This window comes from Pristis pectinata, chromosome 33 (genome assembly GCF_009764475.1).
Source record: "Pristis pectinata isolate sPriPec2 chromosome 33, sPriPec2.1.pri, whole genome shotgun sequence".
NCBI lineage: Eukaryota > Metazoa > Chordata > Chondrichthyes > Rhinopristiformes > Pristidae > Pristis > Pristis pectinata.
In genome coordinates this window covers 17,389,756-17,408,226 of record NC_067437.1, presented here as the reverse complement: position 1 = coordinate 17,408,226, position 18,471 = coordinate 17,389,756, and the positions used below count along the sequence as shown (strand labels likewise).

At 45.7% G+C, this 18,471-nt stretch overlaps 1 protein-coding gene across 1 annotated transcript in view; it reads left to right on the top strand.

Annotated features, from left to right (window-relative positions):
- Positions 1-1,131: 1,131 nt before the first annotated feature.
- The window catches only part of LOC127585436 (protein FAM227A-like), a 55,663-nt gene continuing 38,323 nt past the window's right edge, over positions 1,132-18,471 (top strand). Inside the window, exons 1-7 of the mRNA XM_052042863.1 lie at positions 1,132-1,255; positions 3,513-3,595; positions 7,646-7,700; positions 9,754-9,806; positions 10,605-10,748; positions 13,133-13,231; positions 16,456-16,560. Coding sequence (XP_051898823.1) covers positions 1,132-1,255; positions 3,513-3,595; positions 7,646-7,700; positions 9,754-9,806; positions 10,605-10,748; positions 13,133-13,231; positions 16,456-16,560 — 663 coding nt within the window. The remainder of the gene's footprint in view (positions 1,256-3,512; positions 3,596-7,645; positions 7,701-9,753; positions 9,807-10,604; positions 10,749-13,132; positions 13,232-16,455; positions 16,561-18,471) is intronic.

Sequence of the window (18,471 nt, the reverse complement as noted above, 5' to 3'; positions counted from 1 at the left end):
GGAGGGGGGGGAGGAGGGGGGAGGGAGGGGGGGGAGGAGGGGGGAGGAGGGAGGGAGGGAGGGGGGGAGGAGGGGGGAGGAGGGAGGGAGGGAGGGGGGGGAGGAGGGGGGAGGAGGGAGGGGGGGAGGGGGGAGGAGGGAGGGGGGGAGGAGGGGGGAGGAGGGGGGGAGGAGGGGAGGAGGGAGGGGGGAGGAGGGGAGGAGGGAGGGGGGGAGGAGGGGAGGAGGGAGGGGGGGAGGAGGGGAGGAGGGAGGGGGGGAGGAGGGAGGGGGGGAGGAGGGGGGAGGGGGGAGGAGGGGAGGAGGGAGGGGGGGAGGAGGGGGGAGGAGGGGGGAGGGAGGAGGGGGGGGAGGAGGGGGAGGAGGGGGAGGGAGGGAGGGAGGGGACGGGGGGAGGGGGAGGGGGGAGGGGGAGGGGGAGGGAGGGGAGGGGTGTGAGGGGAAGGGGGAGGGGGAGGGAGGGGAGGGGTGTGAGGGGAGGGGGGAAGGAGGGGAGGGGGAGGGCGTGTGTGAGTGGGAAGATGGGGAGAGACGAGTGTGTGGGGAGTGGGAAGATGGGGTAGATGGTGGGGGGAAGGGGGAGTGGGGGGATGGGGAGAGACGGGAGTGTGTGGGGAGTGGGTGAACAGCGAGGGAGGAGGGAGGTGGGCTCTGGGCTGGAGAATACATGGATGAGGAGGAGGAAATGACTGGGAAATGGGGGTTGGGAGCGGGGAGGGGAGAGAGGGATGGGCAGGGAGGAGAGGGGAAGGAAGGTGTAGGAATGAATATGGAGGATGGGGAGAGTGGTTGGAGGGAGGGGAGGAAGAATGGAATAAAGTAGGAGCAGAGGGAATGTGTGAGACAGTGATATGGTGAGTGGATGATAAGAGAAGCAAATAGGGTGAGGATCTCAGTGTTTGTGTGACTGATGGATATAGAATATGGATGAAGGGAGGAGGAGTGTGAAACATTCCAACCTTGCCCCTCAAAATCCAGTCCCTATCACCACCCCTACCATCTCACTCCACATAGTTCAATCCTCCCTACTCCCCCCCACCACACACACACACACTCCACCGAAAGGGTTTTTGCTGAGTCTGAGCGAGTGTTTTTTTTCCCCATCTATCAGTGTTAGCGAGCAGAGGCACGATGGTTGAGATTAACTGTGTCCTCACAAGGCTGGAGATCTTTGAGGAAGATTTGAATGTACCATTGAAGCTGGCTGCCAAGCAGAGGCAAGCAGTGCAGCAGAATCTGGAGATGACGCCTGCACGCATCCTTCTGTTGGTTAATCTGACAGGTGTCAGAGGTTCTTGGAGGGAATGGGGCTGTGCAGAATGAGGGGATTGTGATTGTAGCTTGTCACAGTTTGACAGGGCACTGAGGGAGCGGTTCTGTGCTGAACGTCTTCATTTGAATGAAGCTTGAAGATGACGAGCCCCGGTGACAGAAATAAAAAAAACAAAGTGCTGGAAACATTCAGAAGGTCACGCAGCACCTGTGGAAAGAGAAACGGTTAATATTTCAGGTTTAGGACTGTTTGACAGAACTGGGAAAGAAATAAAAAAGTTAATTTTAAGTGCCAGGATTGGACAGGGCAAATGGGATTATGTGTGAAAGGGTGAGACCAGGTCAAGTGGGTGAATGGAGCAGTCGGAGGGTTATTATTGCTTGTTTCTGTTGTATGTTGCTAATGGCAGGACTGTGGCACATGACCAGCAGGCCGCCACGCTAATGGAGAAAAGGAAAACTGAATCACAATCACAGCTGGATGGCTGGCAAAAATGGGGAGATCTAATACAGACAGAAGGAGCTAGTCACTGAAAGTTGAATGTGATATTGAGTCTGGAAAACTGTAATATGCTCAGGTGGAAGACGCGATGTTGTTCCACAAACCTGCACTGGGCTTCTTTGTAACAGTGCTGGAGGCCACATTCAGATTGGTCAGAGCAGGATGTCTGGGTAACAGACTTTGTATAGAGTGGTGGGTTTTTGATTGGCTCTTCAATAAAGTGAAGTCTTCAATAAAGTCCACATCCCAAAGACATGCTGGTCGGTAGGTTAATTGGCCACTATATGTTGCTCCTAGTGGGTGCAGTTGGTAGGATGGTCCATTGGGGGGTGGTGGGGGGTTTTGATGAGCATGAAAATAGTTATAGGGAAATAAATGGGGAAAAGGGACTGATGGGATTGCTCTGAGTTTTAGTCTAGACTTGATGGGCCAAATGGCCTCCTATGTTGTAAGGAAGTATGTATGGGGTATAAGTAAAATAAACTATGGTATAAAATAAGACAGAGCACAAAAATTGGTGGTGTTTTTGACAATGAGGATAATCATAGGCTGCAGGACAACATTGATCAGTGGTAGAATGGTCAGAGCAATGACAGATGGAATTTAATCCTGCTAAATGTGATTTGAAGCACTTTGGTAGGACTGAATAAGACTAGAGCATAAATAATGAATGTTAGGTCCTTAGGGAGCATTGAGGAACAGAGGGACCTTGGTGTACATCTGAAGATCCCTGAGGTGGGAGCATTAGTAGTCAAGGTGTGAAGAAAGCATATGGGATGCTTGCCTTCATTAGCTGGGGCACAGAATACAAGAGCAGGGAGGTTATGGTACAATTATACACATCATTGGTTAGGCTACAGCTGGAGTACTCTGTACAGTTCTGATTGCCACACTATAGGAAGGATTGCTCTGGACAGGGTACGTTCACCAGGATGTTGCCTGGGAGAAGGATTTCAGAAATGAGGGGAGATTGGGAAGGCTGGGGTTGGTTCCATGGAGCAGAGGTGGTTTGGGGGACATGATAGAGGTATACAAAATAATGAAAAGCATAGATAGGATAGTAATTGAGAAATGTTTCCCCATTGCAGAATTGTCTAAAACCAGAGGGCATAGTTTTAGCGTATGGGTTAGGATGTTTAGAGGGGAATACTATGAGGGGAGAATGCTCTGCCTGAAGGAGGGGTGGAGGGAGAGACTCCTACAACATTTAAGCATCTAAACGAGCCCTTGAATTGCCAAGGCATAGAAGGCAACTGGCTGAGTGCTGGAAAATTATGATCCCATGGATGTGGTAGGCCAAAGGGCCTTTATCTGTGCTGTATGACTTTATGAACTGGCTCTGGTCTTAAGTAGGCACAGTGACACAGCTGCTTTACAGCTCCATTGACTCCGGTTCAATCCTGACCTCCAATGCTATCTGCATGGAGTTTGTATGTTTTCCTTCTCTGGGTACTCCAGTTTCCACCCACATCTCAAAGAAATATAGGTTAGCAAGTTGGAGACACATGAGACTGCAGATGCTTGAACTTGGAGCAATAAACTAAATGCTGGAAGAACTCAGCGGGTCAAGCAGCATCTGCAGAGTGTAGTCAATGTTTCAGGTCAAAGCCCTTCATCTGGATTGAAAGATAGAGGGGAGATGGCCAGTATAATGTGATGATGTGTCGGTTAGGCCAGACTGACACCGAAAAATTTTGTCAAATGTTGTCAATTTTTTGACTTAACTAATTATCTTCAGCTTTTGTGACTGGCTCAATTAACCAGATGAACGAGAAGCTTCAGCATTTGAGCGGAACAATCCAGGCGCACCCTGCTGCTCTGGTGAGTCAGACAAACCTGACCTGGTGGGAGAGGTGGTCATCTCCAGGGGAGTGAGGTATCTGTGGGAGTTGGGGGATGGGGTTAGATGGAGGTGGTGTGGGAGGGAGGGGAGGTTGTGGGGTAGTGCGGTTGGTTGGGGGGAAGGCTGGTGGTGTGCAGGGTGGGTGGGGATATGGAGGAAGTGGGGATGGGATGTAGGAGGTGTGGGGGTGACGGGAAGAGTCATGGCGGGGAAGGGGCGGGTGGAGGAGTGAGGGCTGGGTGGCGTGGTGAGGGAGGTTGTCTGGATCGGGTTGGGGGATGTGGGTGATACTGTTGCTGTCCATTGTAGACAGAAGCGGTGATAATTGACAGGATGACTTGAATCAAACATAAGTGACTAGATTAGTTCAAAACTATAGTATATCTCTCTGGTTACAACCTGAGTCTGACAGCTGGGAACTTTGGTATTCCCTTTGATCCAGAACTGAGTTTTCAACCTTACATCACCCTCCTTTTGCTATTTCCTTTTACTTCCAGTGACTATTCCAGTAGTCTCATGGCCACTGTCTCATCTTGCACTCTCTGTAAACTTGCTCATCCAAAACTAGCCATATCCAAACTCACACAAAGTTCCATGAACCCCTCTTGTAAAAACATAAGAAATAGAAACAGGAGCTGGCCAAGCAATCGTGACTGCTCCGCCGTTCACTGTGATCGTGGATGATCCTTGGTGCCTCTTTCCAGCACTCACCCCATAATATCTAAAGATCTACTGGTCATTTTCTTGAATAAATTGGTGATGAGCCACCACAGCCCTCTTGATATAGAATTCCAAAAATTCACTATCCTCTGGATAAAGAAGTTTCTTCCTGTGTCCATCCTGCATGGCCAACCCCTTATTTTGATACTGGGATTCCTGCATCAACCCTGTGAAGCCACAAATAATTTTGTATGTTTCAATGAGATCACCTCTCATTCTTCTAAACTCGAGAGTATTTGCCCAGCCTGCTTACTATCTTCTCAGGGGACAAGACCCCCATCCCAGAAATCAATCTGGTGAAGCTTGATTGCATTCCCTCCCGAGCACATATACCCTTCCTTGTGTAGGGAAACTAAGCTTCTGCGCAATATTCCACATACATTCTCACCAGAGATCTGTACAATGCAGTAAGATTGCTCTATTCAAATCCTTTTGCAGTAAAGGTTAACATACCGCTTGACTTCCTAATTATTATACAGAATCACAGAATGATTAGGGCACAGAAGACCAACTGGCTGATCATGTTTGCACTGGATCTTAATTAGCATATTTCTCTAGTTCCACCCCTCAGCCCTTTCTCAATAGCCTTATGACCTTTTCCCCCCAACATATTTGTCCAATTCCCTCTTGAATGCCACAATAGAACCTACCTCCACTACATCTGAATGCAGTGAATTCCAAATTCTAATCTCATGCTATGTAAACAAAAAATCTCAATGTCGTTTTAGCTCTGATTTCCGTTGTTTTACACCTGTGACATCTAGTCATCAACCTCTCCACTGCTTTCCACTGTTTAAATCTTTTAGACACTTTTATCAAATCTCCCCTCAGTCTTACCTTCTTCAAAGAAAACCATCCCAGTTCTTTTCTAAGACATGAGAGATTCTGCAGATGCTGGAATCTGGAGCAACACAAACAAAATGCTAGAGGAACTCAGCAATTTAGCATCTATGGAGGGAAATAAACAGTCGATGTTTCAGGTCGAGATCTGACACATTGACTGTTTATTTCCCTCCATTGATGCTGCCTGACCTGCTGAGTTCCTCCAGCATTTAGTGTGTGTTGTTCCAACTTCTTTCCTATCCTTGTAACTGTAATCCCTCATCACAGAATCTTTTCTGGACCCTTTCTAATGCCTTCACATCTTTCCTTCACTGTGGCAACTAGAATTAAACACAAGACTCCAGCTGAGGCCAGACAGTGTTTATAAAGGTTCAGAATCTCTCACCTGCTTTTACATTTTCTATGCTTCTATCCATAAAGCCCAGAATTGTGTATGCCTTGTTGACCTTCCACTTTCAATGTGTTGTACACATATCCCCAAGGTCTCTCTGCTCCTGCACCCCTTTTAGAATAGTGTCCTTTATTAACTCTCCCTAACCTCCATGCATCACCCCACACTTCTCCACATTAAACTTCATCTGTCAGGCACCTGCTCATTCCACCGCCCGTTTATGTCCTGCTGCAATCTATCACTTTCTGCTTTGCACAATACTGCCAAGTTCATTGTTGTCTGCAAATTTAAAAATTGTGGCTTGCACCCTAAGTTCAAGTCATAAATACAAACCAAAAAAGCAGTGGACCCAGAGCTGACCTAGGGAATACCAGTATTCATCTTCTAATTCGAAAAGCATCCCCCACAACTCACAGTTGGTTAGGTAACTGTCAGCAGAATCGGTGTCCTGTTTTTACCACATGTTTCAACTTTGCCGATCAGCCAACATGTAACATCTTATCAAAAACCTTGCTGGGAGGTCCATGTACACACATTGACTGTGTGGCCCTTATCAACTCTAACTATCTCCTCTTCAAAAAATTCTAACAAATTGGTTAAAGATGATTCTTCCTTAAATTTGTGCTGGCTTTCTGTGATTAATTAGTTTTCCTCCTGGTGATTTTTAATCCTGACCACTAATTACCTACATGTTAATCTGTAGTACTTTGTGTACGAGGTTACCCAGGTCCCTCTGAACACCAGAACATTTCAAACTCTCACCATTTCTAAAATATTCTACTTTTCTATTTTTTTCTACCAAAATGGATGATTTCACCTGATATTCCATCTGTCCATGCCCATTCACTTAACCTGCCTCTTCATCCTTCCCACAGTCCACACTGCCACCCAGTTCTATATCATCAGTAAACCTGGATATATCTGACGTGCTCACCACACATGAATAATTGATACAGATTGTCAGCAGCACTGCGTCAACTACATTGGCTCTTAATCTAGCAACACCTCAGTTTTTAAACTTTTCAAGTTTATCTCTGTAAGCAGCCCTTCATCTCTGAGAAATCGTCCCTGCTACAGCTGTGAATTCATGTACATCAGTGATTTCCTTTGCTCCACTGGTGGTGCCCGTGACTTATAGCTACCAAAGTTATAGCTCTGGAATTCTGTTTCTAAACCCCTCTATTTCTCTACCTCCCTTTCCCCCATTAAGATGTTCCTTAAAACCTAGAGGGCAGGCATGGTTAGCGTAACGCTATTACAGCGCCAGCGACCCAGGCCCCTGTCTGTAAGGAGTTTGTATATTCTCCCCATGTCTGCGTGGGTTTCCTCCAGGTGCTCCAGTTTCCTCCCACATTCCAAATATAAGATAAGATATCTTTATTAGTCACATGTACTTCAAAACACAGTGAAATACATCTTTTGTGTTCTGGGGGCAGCCCACAAATGTCGCCATGTTTCTGGTGCCAACATAGCATGCCCACAACTTCCTAACTTGTACGTCTTTGGCTGGAATTGAACCCGGGTCTCTGGCGCTGTAATAGCGTTACGCTAACGGCTACACTAGGAAGTTGTGGGCATGCTATGTTGGCGCCGGAAGCGTGGCGACTCTTGCAGGCTGCCCCCAGAACACTCCATGCAAAAAGATGCATTTCACTGTGTGTTTCGATGTACATGTGACTAACAAAGATATCTCATCTTATATCTTACTTCTTTGACTAAGCACTTGTTCACTTGTCCTTAGACCTCTTTAGATTGGTATCAAATTTTACAATGATGATCCGGTGAAATGCCATGAGGCATTTTATAACATCAAAGCTGCAATGTTAAAGCAAATTTTAGTTGCTGTTTAGTGGCTGAATATATGCCGTCAGTGAGAAACAGGAATAACTCAGCAATGGTCTGAGTTGGAAGGTATGAAAGTACATATAAATCCAGTCAGAAGCAAAAGCGCCTGAGCAATGGTATTAGTCAGATGAAGCAGTGAAAATGTGCATGAGCACAGTCTCAAACATGAATGAGCAACAACTCAGGTTACACTTTTCTTTAACAGTTGTATATCTTTGATTCTCTACAGTTAGTTGAGACTCGGGTCAGAGACAGTGCAGTTCCACCCAGGATGCAGCCAGAGAGTAAGTATGAACAGGAAATGGCAAAGTAATCACTGAGCAAAGGTAGGAGGAAGGAGTCTTCAACAGATCCTGTGTGTTGGCATGACCAAAAATGGTTGGTAAATTCAGCCATAAATATTTTGATAGTTCTGGACCAGACAGGTTACTATGTCGTTAATCATCAGTTGTGTTGATGCAGTCCGTGATTGCAATGTCTGTAGTGCAGGTACTAATTGTGGCCACTGTGTTATTGGTATTAGTTATTATGCCATTAGCAGTGTGGCTACTAGGTCACACACCAGTATAGGTTATAGTGACTAGATTGCTCGCATTGCTCCAGTTGTCTTTGTCTCAGTAAAGCTGGCATTGTTTCTAAGGGGATCAGAAACAAGCAGCAGCAAGCCTGCCTTACCATTCACTGTGTAGATTGTATACCTACACTTCTTGCTCGATCCTGTATTCCTCGATTCCCTCCCTTTGGGCAAAGACTCAAGGATTGATCATCCATAGCCTCAGTTTGCAATTCACTGTAAAGAATTTTCTCCTCAATGTTGAATGGCTGACCAGTTATTCTGAGACCATGCCCCCTTGTTCTAGACCCTACACCCAAAAGAAAATGTGTCTCGCATTAACACTGTCAACTCCTTTTAGAATCTTTAGCTAGAACCACTTGCTTTCACACCTCTTTGCAGGCTTGATACAAACATGGACCAAAGAGCTGAACTCCAGAGGTGAGGTGAGAGTATCTGCCTTTATATCAAAGATGCATTTGACCAAGTGTGGTATCAAGGTGCCCTGATAAAATTGAAGTCAATGGGTATTAAGAGGAAAACATTCCGATGGTGGGAAATGCACCTTGCCGAAGGAAGATGGTTGTACTTTTAGGAGTTTGGTCATCCCAGCCCCAGGACATTGCCACAAAGGAGTTCCTCAGAGAAGTGTCCTAGGCCCCAACAATTTTCAGCTGCGTTGTAAATGGTCTTTTTATTATAACATAAGAAGTGGGAATGTTTCCTGATGATTGAACAATATTCAACACTCCTCAGTTCGGCTGCTGCAGAAATTTGTCTCCCATCTTACGTTTGCTCCATGACAGCAGGCGTGCTATGATACTAACCAATGCATCAAACAACGGAATCAATCTAAGACTGGTGTTAAACAAGGCTGTGTCAGTACACCCCTCCTCAGTCCACCAATCACCTCGGACTCCTTTCTCACCACTCCCCTTCTCCTCTGTGTACTGGCAATCTCACCTCTCCACTCTCAGTCCTGATGCAGGGTTTTAACCCAAAACATCGACGGTTCCTTTCCCCCCCACAGATGCTGCTCGACCCGCTGAGTTCCTCCAGCAGATTGTTTGTTGCTCCAGATTCCAGCATTTACCACCCTTTGTGTCTCCAGCATATTGGACCAGTTCCAGTTCAGGTACAACCCATTCTCTTTAACTATCTTGTTATAGATGGAGGTCTGTGTTCCCTCTGTATCTGTACACATTACCCTACTGTTTATTGTGTTTTCTCCTGCCCTGTTAGCTGCCCTCGTGTATTTTTAAAGCCTTGTTATTCACAATGTGTGGATGTTGCTGGCAATACTGACATTTATTGTCCATCCCTAATTGCTCCTGAATTGAGGAGGTATCTTTCCTCTTCCCCCCCTCAGTCCTGATGCAGGGTCTCAACCTGAAATGTCAACATACATCTTTTGCCTCCACAGATGCTGCTTGACCAGTTGAGTTCCTCCAACGTTGTTTTTGTCCTGAATTCCAGCATCTGCAGTTGCTTCATAAGACTGAGGTAACCTTTGCTCTGAGGATTGTGAATCATTGGAATTCTCTACCTAGGCAGTGTGGAGGCTGAGTCAGTAAATGTATACAAAGCTGGGATTTATGCACTATAGGAAATCGAAGATTACAGGGATCGAGCTTGAAGGTGGAGCTGAGGTCAACGATCAGGTCAGCCATCGTGAATCAGGGACTGCTTTAGCTCTTTCTCTTGTATTCTTATTAATTGAATTGGGAGCTGAGGAACATTCACTGCAGGAACCAATGTTGCCTTTTCTGTATTTTTTCCCCCAGAAATTAAGCAGGATTTTCTTGAGGTTCAAGAAGAGAAAAGGCCAAAGAGCAAGGTTTGTATATTTTCACCACATTTGCCTACATTTGAAAACATTGAGAATAAAGCTGGCCAACAATCCTCATTTATAAATAAGGCCCTGTCAAATGTTAAGAAGTTTGGCTATCAGTAACACCCCACCAACTAAATACTGCACCAAGACATTCCACCTAATGTTCTGTCCCCCATGATCACTGAGCATTCCCTCAGCATTTCCGTAATTTCCTCCACACTCACTGACCATTCCTTCAATGTTGCAATGTCCTCATATTCTAGAACATAGAAAACCTCCAGCACAATTCAGGCCCTTCAGCCCACAAAGTTGTGCCGAACTTGTCCCTATCTTAGAAATTACTAGGCTTACCCATAGCCCTCTATTTTTCTCAGCTCCATGTACCTATCCAAAAGTTTCTTAAAAGACCCTATCATATCCGCCTCCACCACCGTTGCCGGCAGCCCATTCCACGCACTCACCACTCTCTGAGTAAAAAACTTACCCCTGACATCTCCTCTGTACCTGCTCCCCAGCATCTTAAACCTGTGTCGTCTTGTGGCAACCATTTCAGCCCTGGGAAAAAGCCTCTGACTATCCACACGATCAATGCCTCTCATCATCTTATGCACCTCTATCAGATCCCCCCTCATCCTCTGTCTCTCCAATGGTCGAGTTCACTCAACCTGTTTTCACCTATTCTCTGACCATTCCCTCAACATGTATTGTACAATGTCACCAATGACAGCAGTAATTACAATGGCACCAGAGGCATCTGTTGTCTGTATCTGCTTTAACTATTGTTTTTCTCTCTCACTTCAGCATTCAGATGTGAAGCCAAAATTGCTGGAGCTTCAACATTACCCTGGGTTCAATGCATTACAGCCCACCCCTCTGCCCAATGACACTTCACTGGACCAGATCTTGAACAATGTGCTAAAGGCTCGTGGTCAGTCGAAGAAACAGGTCAGTGGGTGAAAGTGTTACCTCACTCAACGATTCCTCCTCATCATCAGTTCATGATGCATCTTGGTCAGTACCTGACTAGTGGCATGACCAATCTGGTTAGAGTTAGTTTTATTTGAATGTGAGAGATCACGCAAAACCGTGAGGTTTAGTGGGAGAGCAGGGACATGAAGGCTGAAGGCTCTGCGCCACTGGAGGGGAGAAGTGGCACAACTGGTAGGGCTGTTGCCTCACAGCGCCAGAGACCAGGGTTCAATCCTGACCTCGGGTGCTGTTGGTGTGGAGTTTGCACGTCCTCACTGTGGCCTCACAGGATCCCCCCAGTGCTCCAGTTTCCTCCCACATCTCAAAGACGTGTTGTTGGTAGGTTAATTGGGCACTTTAAAGTCCCCACTAGTGTGTAAGTGAGTGGTAGAATCTGGGGGTAGTTGATGGGAATGTAGGGAGAATAAAATTGGGATTAATGTAAATGTGTGGTTGATGGTTGTCATAGACTCAGTTGGCTGAAGGGCCTGGGTTCATGCTATATCTCTCTATGACACTGACAAGACAGAAGAACGGGAACAGAGAAGCAAAGAGGGTAAAGGGAGAGGTACCAGGAACTGACCAGATGTCAGATGGTGGATGAGTCAGATTTAATCAGGGATTAGTCAATTGGAATGATTAACATTGGAGAGGTGATGTTGAAGAAATTAAGACTGAAAGTTGTAGCAGAGGGTTTAAGCAGCAGTGAGATGTGGAAACATTGGAATCCAGCAACAAATGGACAAGGGGTAAGAGTGTGAATGAGACAATAACTTTAAAATGTGTGTTCTCTAGTTATCAACGCCCCTGCCAGTAGAAAGTCTGCCATTTTATCTATCAAAACATTAATGTTTTTGAAGACTCTAATGGATCTCCCCTTAATGTTTTATTCTCTAAGGAGACCAACCCCAACCTCCCCAGCCCCTCCGCATGACTGACCTCTGTTATCCATAGTGAAGTTCCAGTAAATCCCCGTTCTCTCTCCAAAGCCAAACATGCTTCCTAAAGTTGGTGTTCAAGATTGTTCTGATTGGTTAAAGCTATATCTTAAGGATATTTCTCTGTAGCTAGACTCTTTACTCTGTACTGTTATTGTTTTACCTGTACTACATCAATGCACTCTGTACTAACTCAATGTAACTGCACTGTGTAATGAACTGACCTGTACAATCGGTATGCAAGACAAGTTTTTCACTGTAGCTTGGTACAAGTGACAATAATAAACCAATACCAATATTTTAAAGGAGGAAGCAAACACGGAGAGATTGAAAGAAGTATTTCGAGAGCCTGGGGCCTTCACAGTGAAGGCATGGCCGCAAGTGACAGAACAATTAAAAGCTGGAGATACTCAGGAGGAGCACAGATCTCTTGGAGGGTTGAAACGAAAAAAAAAGCACAGAAATCACTCAGCAGGTCAGGCAGCATTTATGGAGGAAGAAGCAGGCTCAATGACCCTTCAAACCACTGGGTGTTTCCCGTGCTTTATTTCAGATTTCTGGCAACTGTAGTTTTTTGTTTCTCTAGGAGAGTTTTGGGGCTAGAAGATAGGGAATGGCATGGCCCTCGATACACTTCCCCACCACCCTCCTCCCTGCTTGGAGTTCCTGTACTCACCACATTCATCTTTCATCTCTGTACATGCTCCAAAAGTCATGTTAATAATGCCCCCCCCCCCGCTGCCACCCACACCAACTTCCCACACCCCAGGGCTCCAGCTGTACCTCCATTCGCCCACCCAAGGGTGGCTCTGGGTGCTTATTGATACCCACCTCCCATGGATTCAGGTTTCAGCCCCTCCCCGACCAATTCACCTGAGTAACTCACAGACAAATGTGAAAGATGGCAGGAGAGACAATTAACGACAACCAGCTAATGTAGGGGTTGGTGTTCATGAGGCTTTGGTCATGGCTGGGCTTCATGATGGACTCAGACCCTGGTCAGATCCAGGCCAAGGCTCCAAGTCAGGGTCAGGTTTGGGTTGTAGGTCCAGGCTCCAGATTGGACCTGCTGTGGAAGCCAGACTTGAATTGCAGGTCTGATGTAATTGAGCTCAATTTGCTTAGTTAAAGCAGGACATTGCTTTATTCAAGTGAAGTGGGTGTCAGGCCAGGAATAGTGAGGGTTCAGAAGGTAAATGAAACCCTGCAACAGCACTCTTGAAATGATTTTTCTTTTATCCTTCCTGCTCATTTTCTGTCAGGTGTGGATGATTAAAATCGTGCATCCTGCTTTCCATTAATATTGGTCCTTGCCTGCACTCTTCTCGCTGCTTTTCCCTTTCCCTAATTCCTGTCTGGTTTCCTCAAATGTTTAATTCCACACTCACACTGGCTAACACTGACTGTTTTCTCCTTCTGCAGACTGGCTACATTGCTGAGTTCAAGCAGTTGCTCAGCTCCACACTGGTGCAGGACATCCTCCTGGACAGCTTCTGGTGGTTTTTTCTGCACATGAAGCAGGTAAGGTTGTGTTGTAGAGAATGGCTGGGTTGGTTTAAAGGTTTACAGATCAGAATCAGGTGTATTATCACTGACATATGTCATGAAATTTGTTGTTTTGTGGCAGCTGTATAGTGCAAGACATAAAGAATTACTATAAGTTACAAAAATAAATAAATAGTGCAAAAGAGGAATAACGAGGTTGTGTTCGTGGACCGTTCAGAAATCTGATGGCAGAGGGGAAGAAGCTGTTCCTAAAATGTTGGGTGTGGGTCTTCAGGCTCCTGCACCTCCTCCCCAATGGCAGTAACGAGAAGAGGACATGTCCTGGATGGTGACATAATTAACATAATCACTAATTAACTTATTCATGGCCCTAATTAAATCTCTACAAAGCAAATTTGCTCCTTTCTGTCTATCTTCTCCATGCCTCTCAGAAGTTTATGAGTTCAATTAAATCTTCCCTCAGGCTCTTTGGTTTCAAAGAAAATCACTCCAGCCTGGATAGTCTCTCCACATAGCTATAATTCTCCAGCCTTAGCAATGTCCCAACAAATCTTCACTCTGCTGTCATTAGCATGGTGACTGGAATGGGAACAGTGCTCCATATGTGGCATAACAAATGTTTTTTTATGCAGTTTATGCTAGTATCCCATAACCTCCTTAACCACTTTATCAATCTATCCTGCTGCCTTCGGAATCTGTGGACATTAACCACAAGATCTCTCTGCTCTCTACATTATTTAGTATCCTACTATTTATATTGCATTCCCTGACCCTATTTGCTCTCTATAATTAATTCTATTCGTCACTGTTGTACCGACATAACCAGTGCATTGATATCTTCCTGTAGCCAAGAACTTCCTTCCTCACAATTAGTCACACCATCAATTCTGGTTTCATCTGCAAAACCGTGAAAAGCATGAGGTCTATTATTGAGCCTTGTGATTCCCACTGCATCCAGCTCCCCGGTCCCTAAAACTCCCATTGACTGTCCCCCTTATCTTTTGCCACTGAGCCAAATTTTATTTCAATGTTCCTCTTTCCCTTGAGCCCCACAGACTTATACTTTTTTGACCAGCCTGCTATGTGTCAAGAACCTTGCTAAACATCATTTACAGTCCATCAACAGAATCAGGTTTATTATCATCTGACTTGTATGTTATGAAACTTGTTGTTTTGCGGCAGCAGTACAGTGCAAAGACGTAAAATTACTATAAATTACAAAATAAATAAATGGTGCAAAAAAAAGGAATAATGAAGTAGTGTTCATGAACTGTTCAGAAATCTGATGGTGGAGGGGAAGAACCTAAATCATTGAGTGTGGGTCTTCAGGCTCCTGTACCTCCTCCCTGATGGTAGTAATGAGAAGAGGGCATGTCCCAGATGGTGAGGGTCCTTAGTGATGATGCCACCTTCTTGAGGCATCACCTCTTGAAGATATCCTTGATGGTGGGGAGGGTTGTGCCCGTGATGGAGATGGCTGAGTCTACAACCCTCTACAGCCTCTTGCGATGTTGCACATTGGAGCCTCCATACCAGGCGGTGATGCAACCGGTCAGAATGCTCTCCACCATACATCTGTAGAAATTTTCAAGGGTCTTTGGTGACGTACCGAACCTCCTCAAACTCATAACGAAGTAGAACTGCTGGCGTACTTTGTGATTGCATCGATGTGTTGAGCCCAAGACAGATCCTCTGAGATGCTGATGCTCAGGAACTTGAAGCTGCTCATCCTATCCATCGCTGACCCCTCAATGAGGACTGATGTGTGTTCTCCTGACCTCCCCTTCCTGAAGTCCACAATCAGTTCCTTGGCCTTGTTGTACAGTGGTACCCTCATGGAGCCTCCTGGCCTCCTCTTTAAAATTTACTTATTCATCAGACATGACCTTCTCTGTGCTGAGTGTCCTTGATTAACCTCTGCCTTTAAATGCTCATTTCTACTTTCCCTTAGAAATGATTCCAACAACCATCCCACCACCACCGTCAGACTGGCCTGTACCTTGCCAATCTCTTTCACTCTTGTCAGCAACCTCTCAGTCCTCCAGTGCCTCTCAATGCTGGGACCGGTAGTCAGATCCTGCAAATTTTCCTCAGACTCTCGGGCACATTTCATCTAAACCTTACGGCTGACCCACTTTTAAAAGTGTCACACCCCTGCAAATATAGTTGGAGAATTAAGGGAGAGGGTCAGTGAAATTCTGGAACAAGTTGCAACTGAAAAGGAAGAAGGATTAGTGGGCTTAAAGCTGGATAAATCCCCAGTCTCTGATGAGATGCATCACAAACTGCTTTGGGAGACAGGATTGGAGATTGCCAGAGGTCTGACAAAAATATTTAAATCTTCACTGGCCACATGGGGGTCTCAGGTAACTGGAGGATATGAAATAATAATACCTTTATTCAAGAAGGACAACAGGGATAAGCCTGGTAATTATAGGCCTGTGAGTCTAAAATCAGTGCTGGGGTAGTTATTGGAAAATTTCTGAGGGACAGGACTAGTTTACATTCAGAAAAGCAGGATTAACCACAGATAAGCCATCACTCTCTGAGAGTAATGAGCACGAGTGGGGTTTGTCACTCCCCTAGAATACTGTATGTGAGTGGGATCTGTCACACAGTGTGAACAAGGAAATCCAACCATTTTTTGCAATGAAATACAACCCCATGGAAGTCCAATAGATTAAGGTGAACAAATATCACCTCATCCACCTTACTGTTGCTTAAAATCCTGCATCTTGATTCTGATAGCTAAACTGATTTGGAATTCACGATTAGTTCTAAACAAATATCTCGGGAGACACTGAACCCAGGAGGTAATTGATCTTCCGCAGTGCTTATGGACAATTCTGCATCAACCATGCAACCTGTGCATTATGGACACATAAATGGAAAATTAAATCACTGTGAGTGATTCCCTCTTACTATGAATAGTCAATGCAAATTGTCATCTGTCACTCACTATGAGGAGTCGTGGTTTGCCAGTCTTGGTGAATAGTGAGCAGGAGTCATAGTCTGTCACTCATGGCAATTGTGAGCACAAGTTGAGATCTGTCCATTATGGTGAACAGTGAGCAGGTTGTCTTTCACCACTGCGAGCACAAAGCAGGGTCTCATTCATTGAATAGTGAGCATAATTCAAGGGCTGTCACCCCCTGAGAATAGTGAGCATGAGTGATGGTCTGTCACCAACATGTTGGATTTCTGCTACACTAGACCTCATAAATCTTATTCCCTTTCAGACCCACGGTTCTGTGCAGTGCCAGCTGTTTGATCGGATATCCAAGAATTATGTGCAGTTGATCATGAAAAGTTGGAGCTGGGCGTTTGGTGATCGTTTTCTTCAGGTTAGCAATGCCTTTTGGACAGACCTCTGCAGTGTGCTGTGTCCATCATCTCAGCTTCCTGTTCACACACTAACCAAGCAGCAGCAGCCTTCTGCTGCCCTCTGCTGTTTCCACTAGTGCCTGCAGTCAGTGCAATGGATGGGGTGGCGGGGAACCACCTCTCCCTCTCTGAACATCTGCTGACAATGCTTTATACTTGCCCCACACCCCCTTGTCCTCCACAAACCCCTTCACCTCTCTTTCTGCCACAGTTCCAGACATAATTCCAAGGCTCCCCCCATTCCATCCCAAACTCCTCTCACCGATCCACTGGCCTGTATTGAGCTATGGGGTCCTCCTGCTGTTTAAATTACTGCTCGATCTTGACAGGCAATAATTCCTGCAGAGTTTAGCTGTGAGACCAGCATTCTTGGTGTCGACCTCTTCCACCATTTATCTAGTGCCTGTGTGCATCATATATCCCACTCCCTGGCACTGTCTATTCACTCCAGAGCATCATCCACTCCACTCTCAATCATCATCTATCTCACTGCCAGCCACCATCCATCCTGTTCCCTGGCACCCTCTATCCCAATCCAAATGGAACTGTCAATCCCATTGTTTGGTACCATCTATCCTGTTCCCGGGTGCTGTTCTTCCTGACCTGGAGAGTCCTGGCACAGTGGCAACCAGAGGTGTTGTTGTTAAGTGGAGAGTTTGAAACCAATTGATCTGAGGCTCTCAACATCCTCCCTCGAGAATGCTCAAAGGAACAATGGCTGGGCTCAACTAATCTTTGTCTTTATAATTGACAGGTTGCTAGAATCAGGTTTTGTTCCCTAGGATGGAGGGAAGCTTACACAAAATAGCATTCAAACAGAACTAGGAAATTACAGGCCCACAGTCTTGACCAGTTATAGGGAAATTCCTAAAAAGAGCCATTGGACGCACTCTGTGTGATCATCTGATGTTATAAAACACACTCTAATTGCCACTTGGTTAGAGGCAGCTCATCTGGGAACTTGCACAGAGTCATCGGGTTATACAGCATGGAAACAGACCCTTTCGACCAACTTGTCCATGCTGACCAAGGTGCCTTCCTAAGATAGACCCATATGCCTGCATTTGGCCCTTATCCCCCTATACCTTTCTTTTCATGAACCTGTCCAAACGTCTCACTGTAATTGTACCTGCCTCTACCACTTCTTTTGGCTGCTCATTCCATATACCCACCACCCCCTGTGTGGAAAAACTTGCCCCTCAGGTTCCTTTAAACCTTTCCCCTCTCAACTTAAACCTATGCTCTCTAGTTTTAGACTCCACTACCCTGGGAAAAAGATTGTGACCATCCAACTTATCTCTGCCCCTTATGATTTCATAAACCTCTACAATGTCATACCTCAGTCCCTTTCGCTCCAAGGAAAACAGTCCCAGCCTATCCAGTCTCTGCTTATAACTCAAGTCCTCCATTCCCAGCAACATTCTTGTGAATCTTTTCCACCCCCTCTCTAGCTTAATCACATCCTTCTTATAGTATTGCGATGAGAAATGCATACAATGTTTCAGTCTTGGTCTCACCAACATTTTGTACAGCTGTAACATGACATCCCAACTCTTGTACTCAATGCCCCATCTATTGAAGACAAATGTGTCACGTCCCTTCTTCACCACCCTGTCTACCTGTTTTGCCACTTTCTGGGAACTATGTACCCCTAGGTCTCTCTGTCCTACAACATTCCCCAGGGAATTCACTGTGTAATTCCTGCTCTGGTTTAACTTCCCAAAATGCATCACTTTGCACATGCCTGAGTTAAATTCCATCTGTTATTCCTTGGTCCGGGTTCGCAGTTGATCCAGAACCTGTTTGTAACCTGAAACAACCTTCTTCATTGTCCGCTACATAACAAATTTTGGTGTCACCTGCAAACTTAC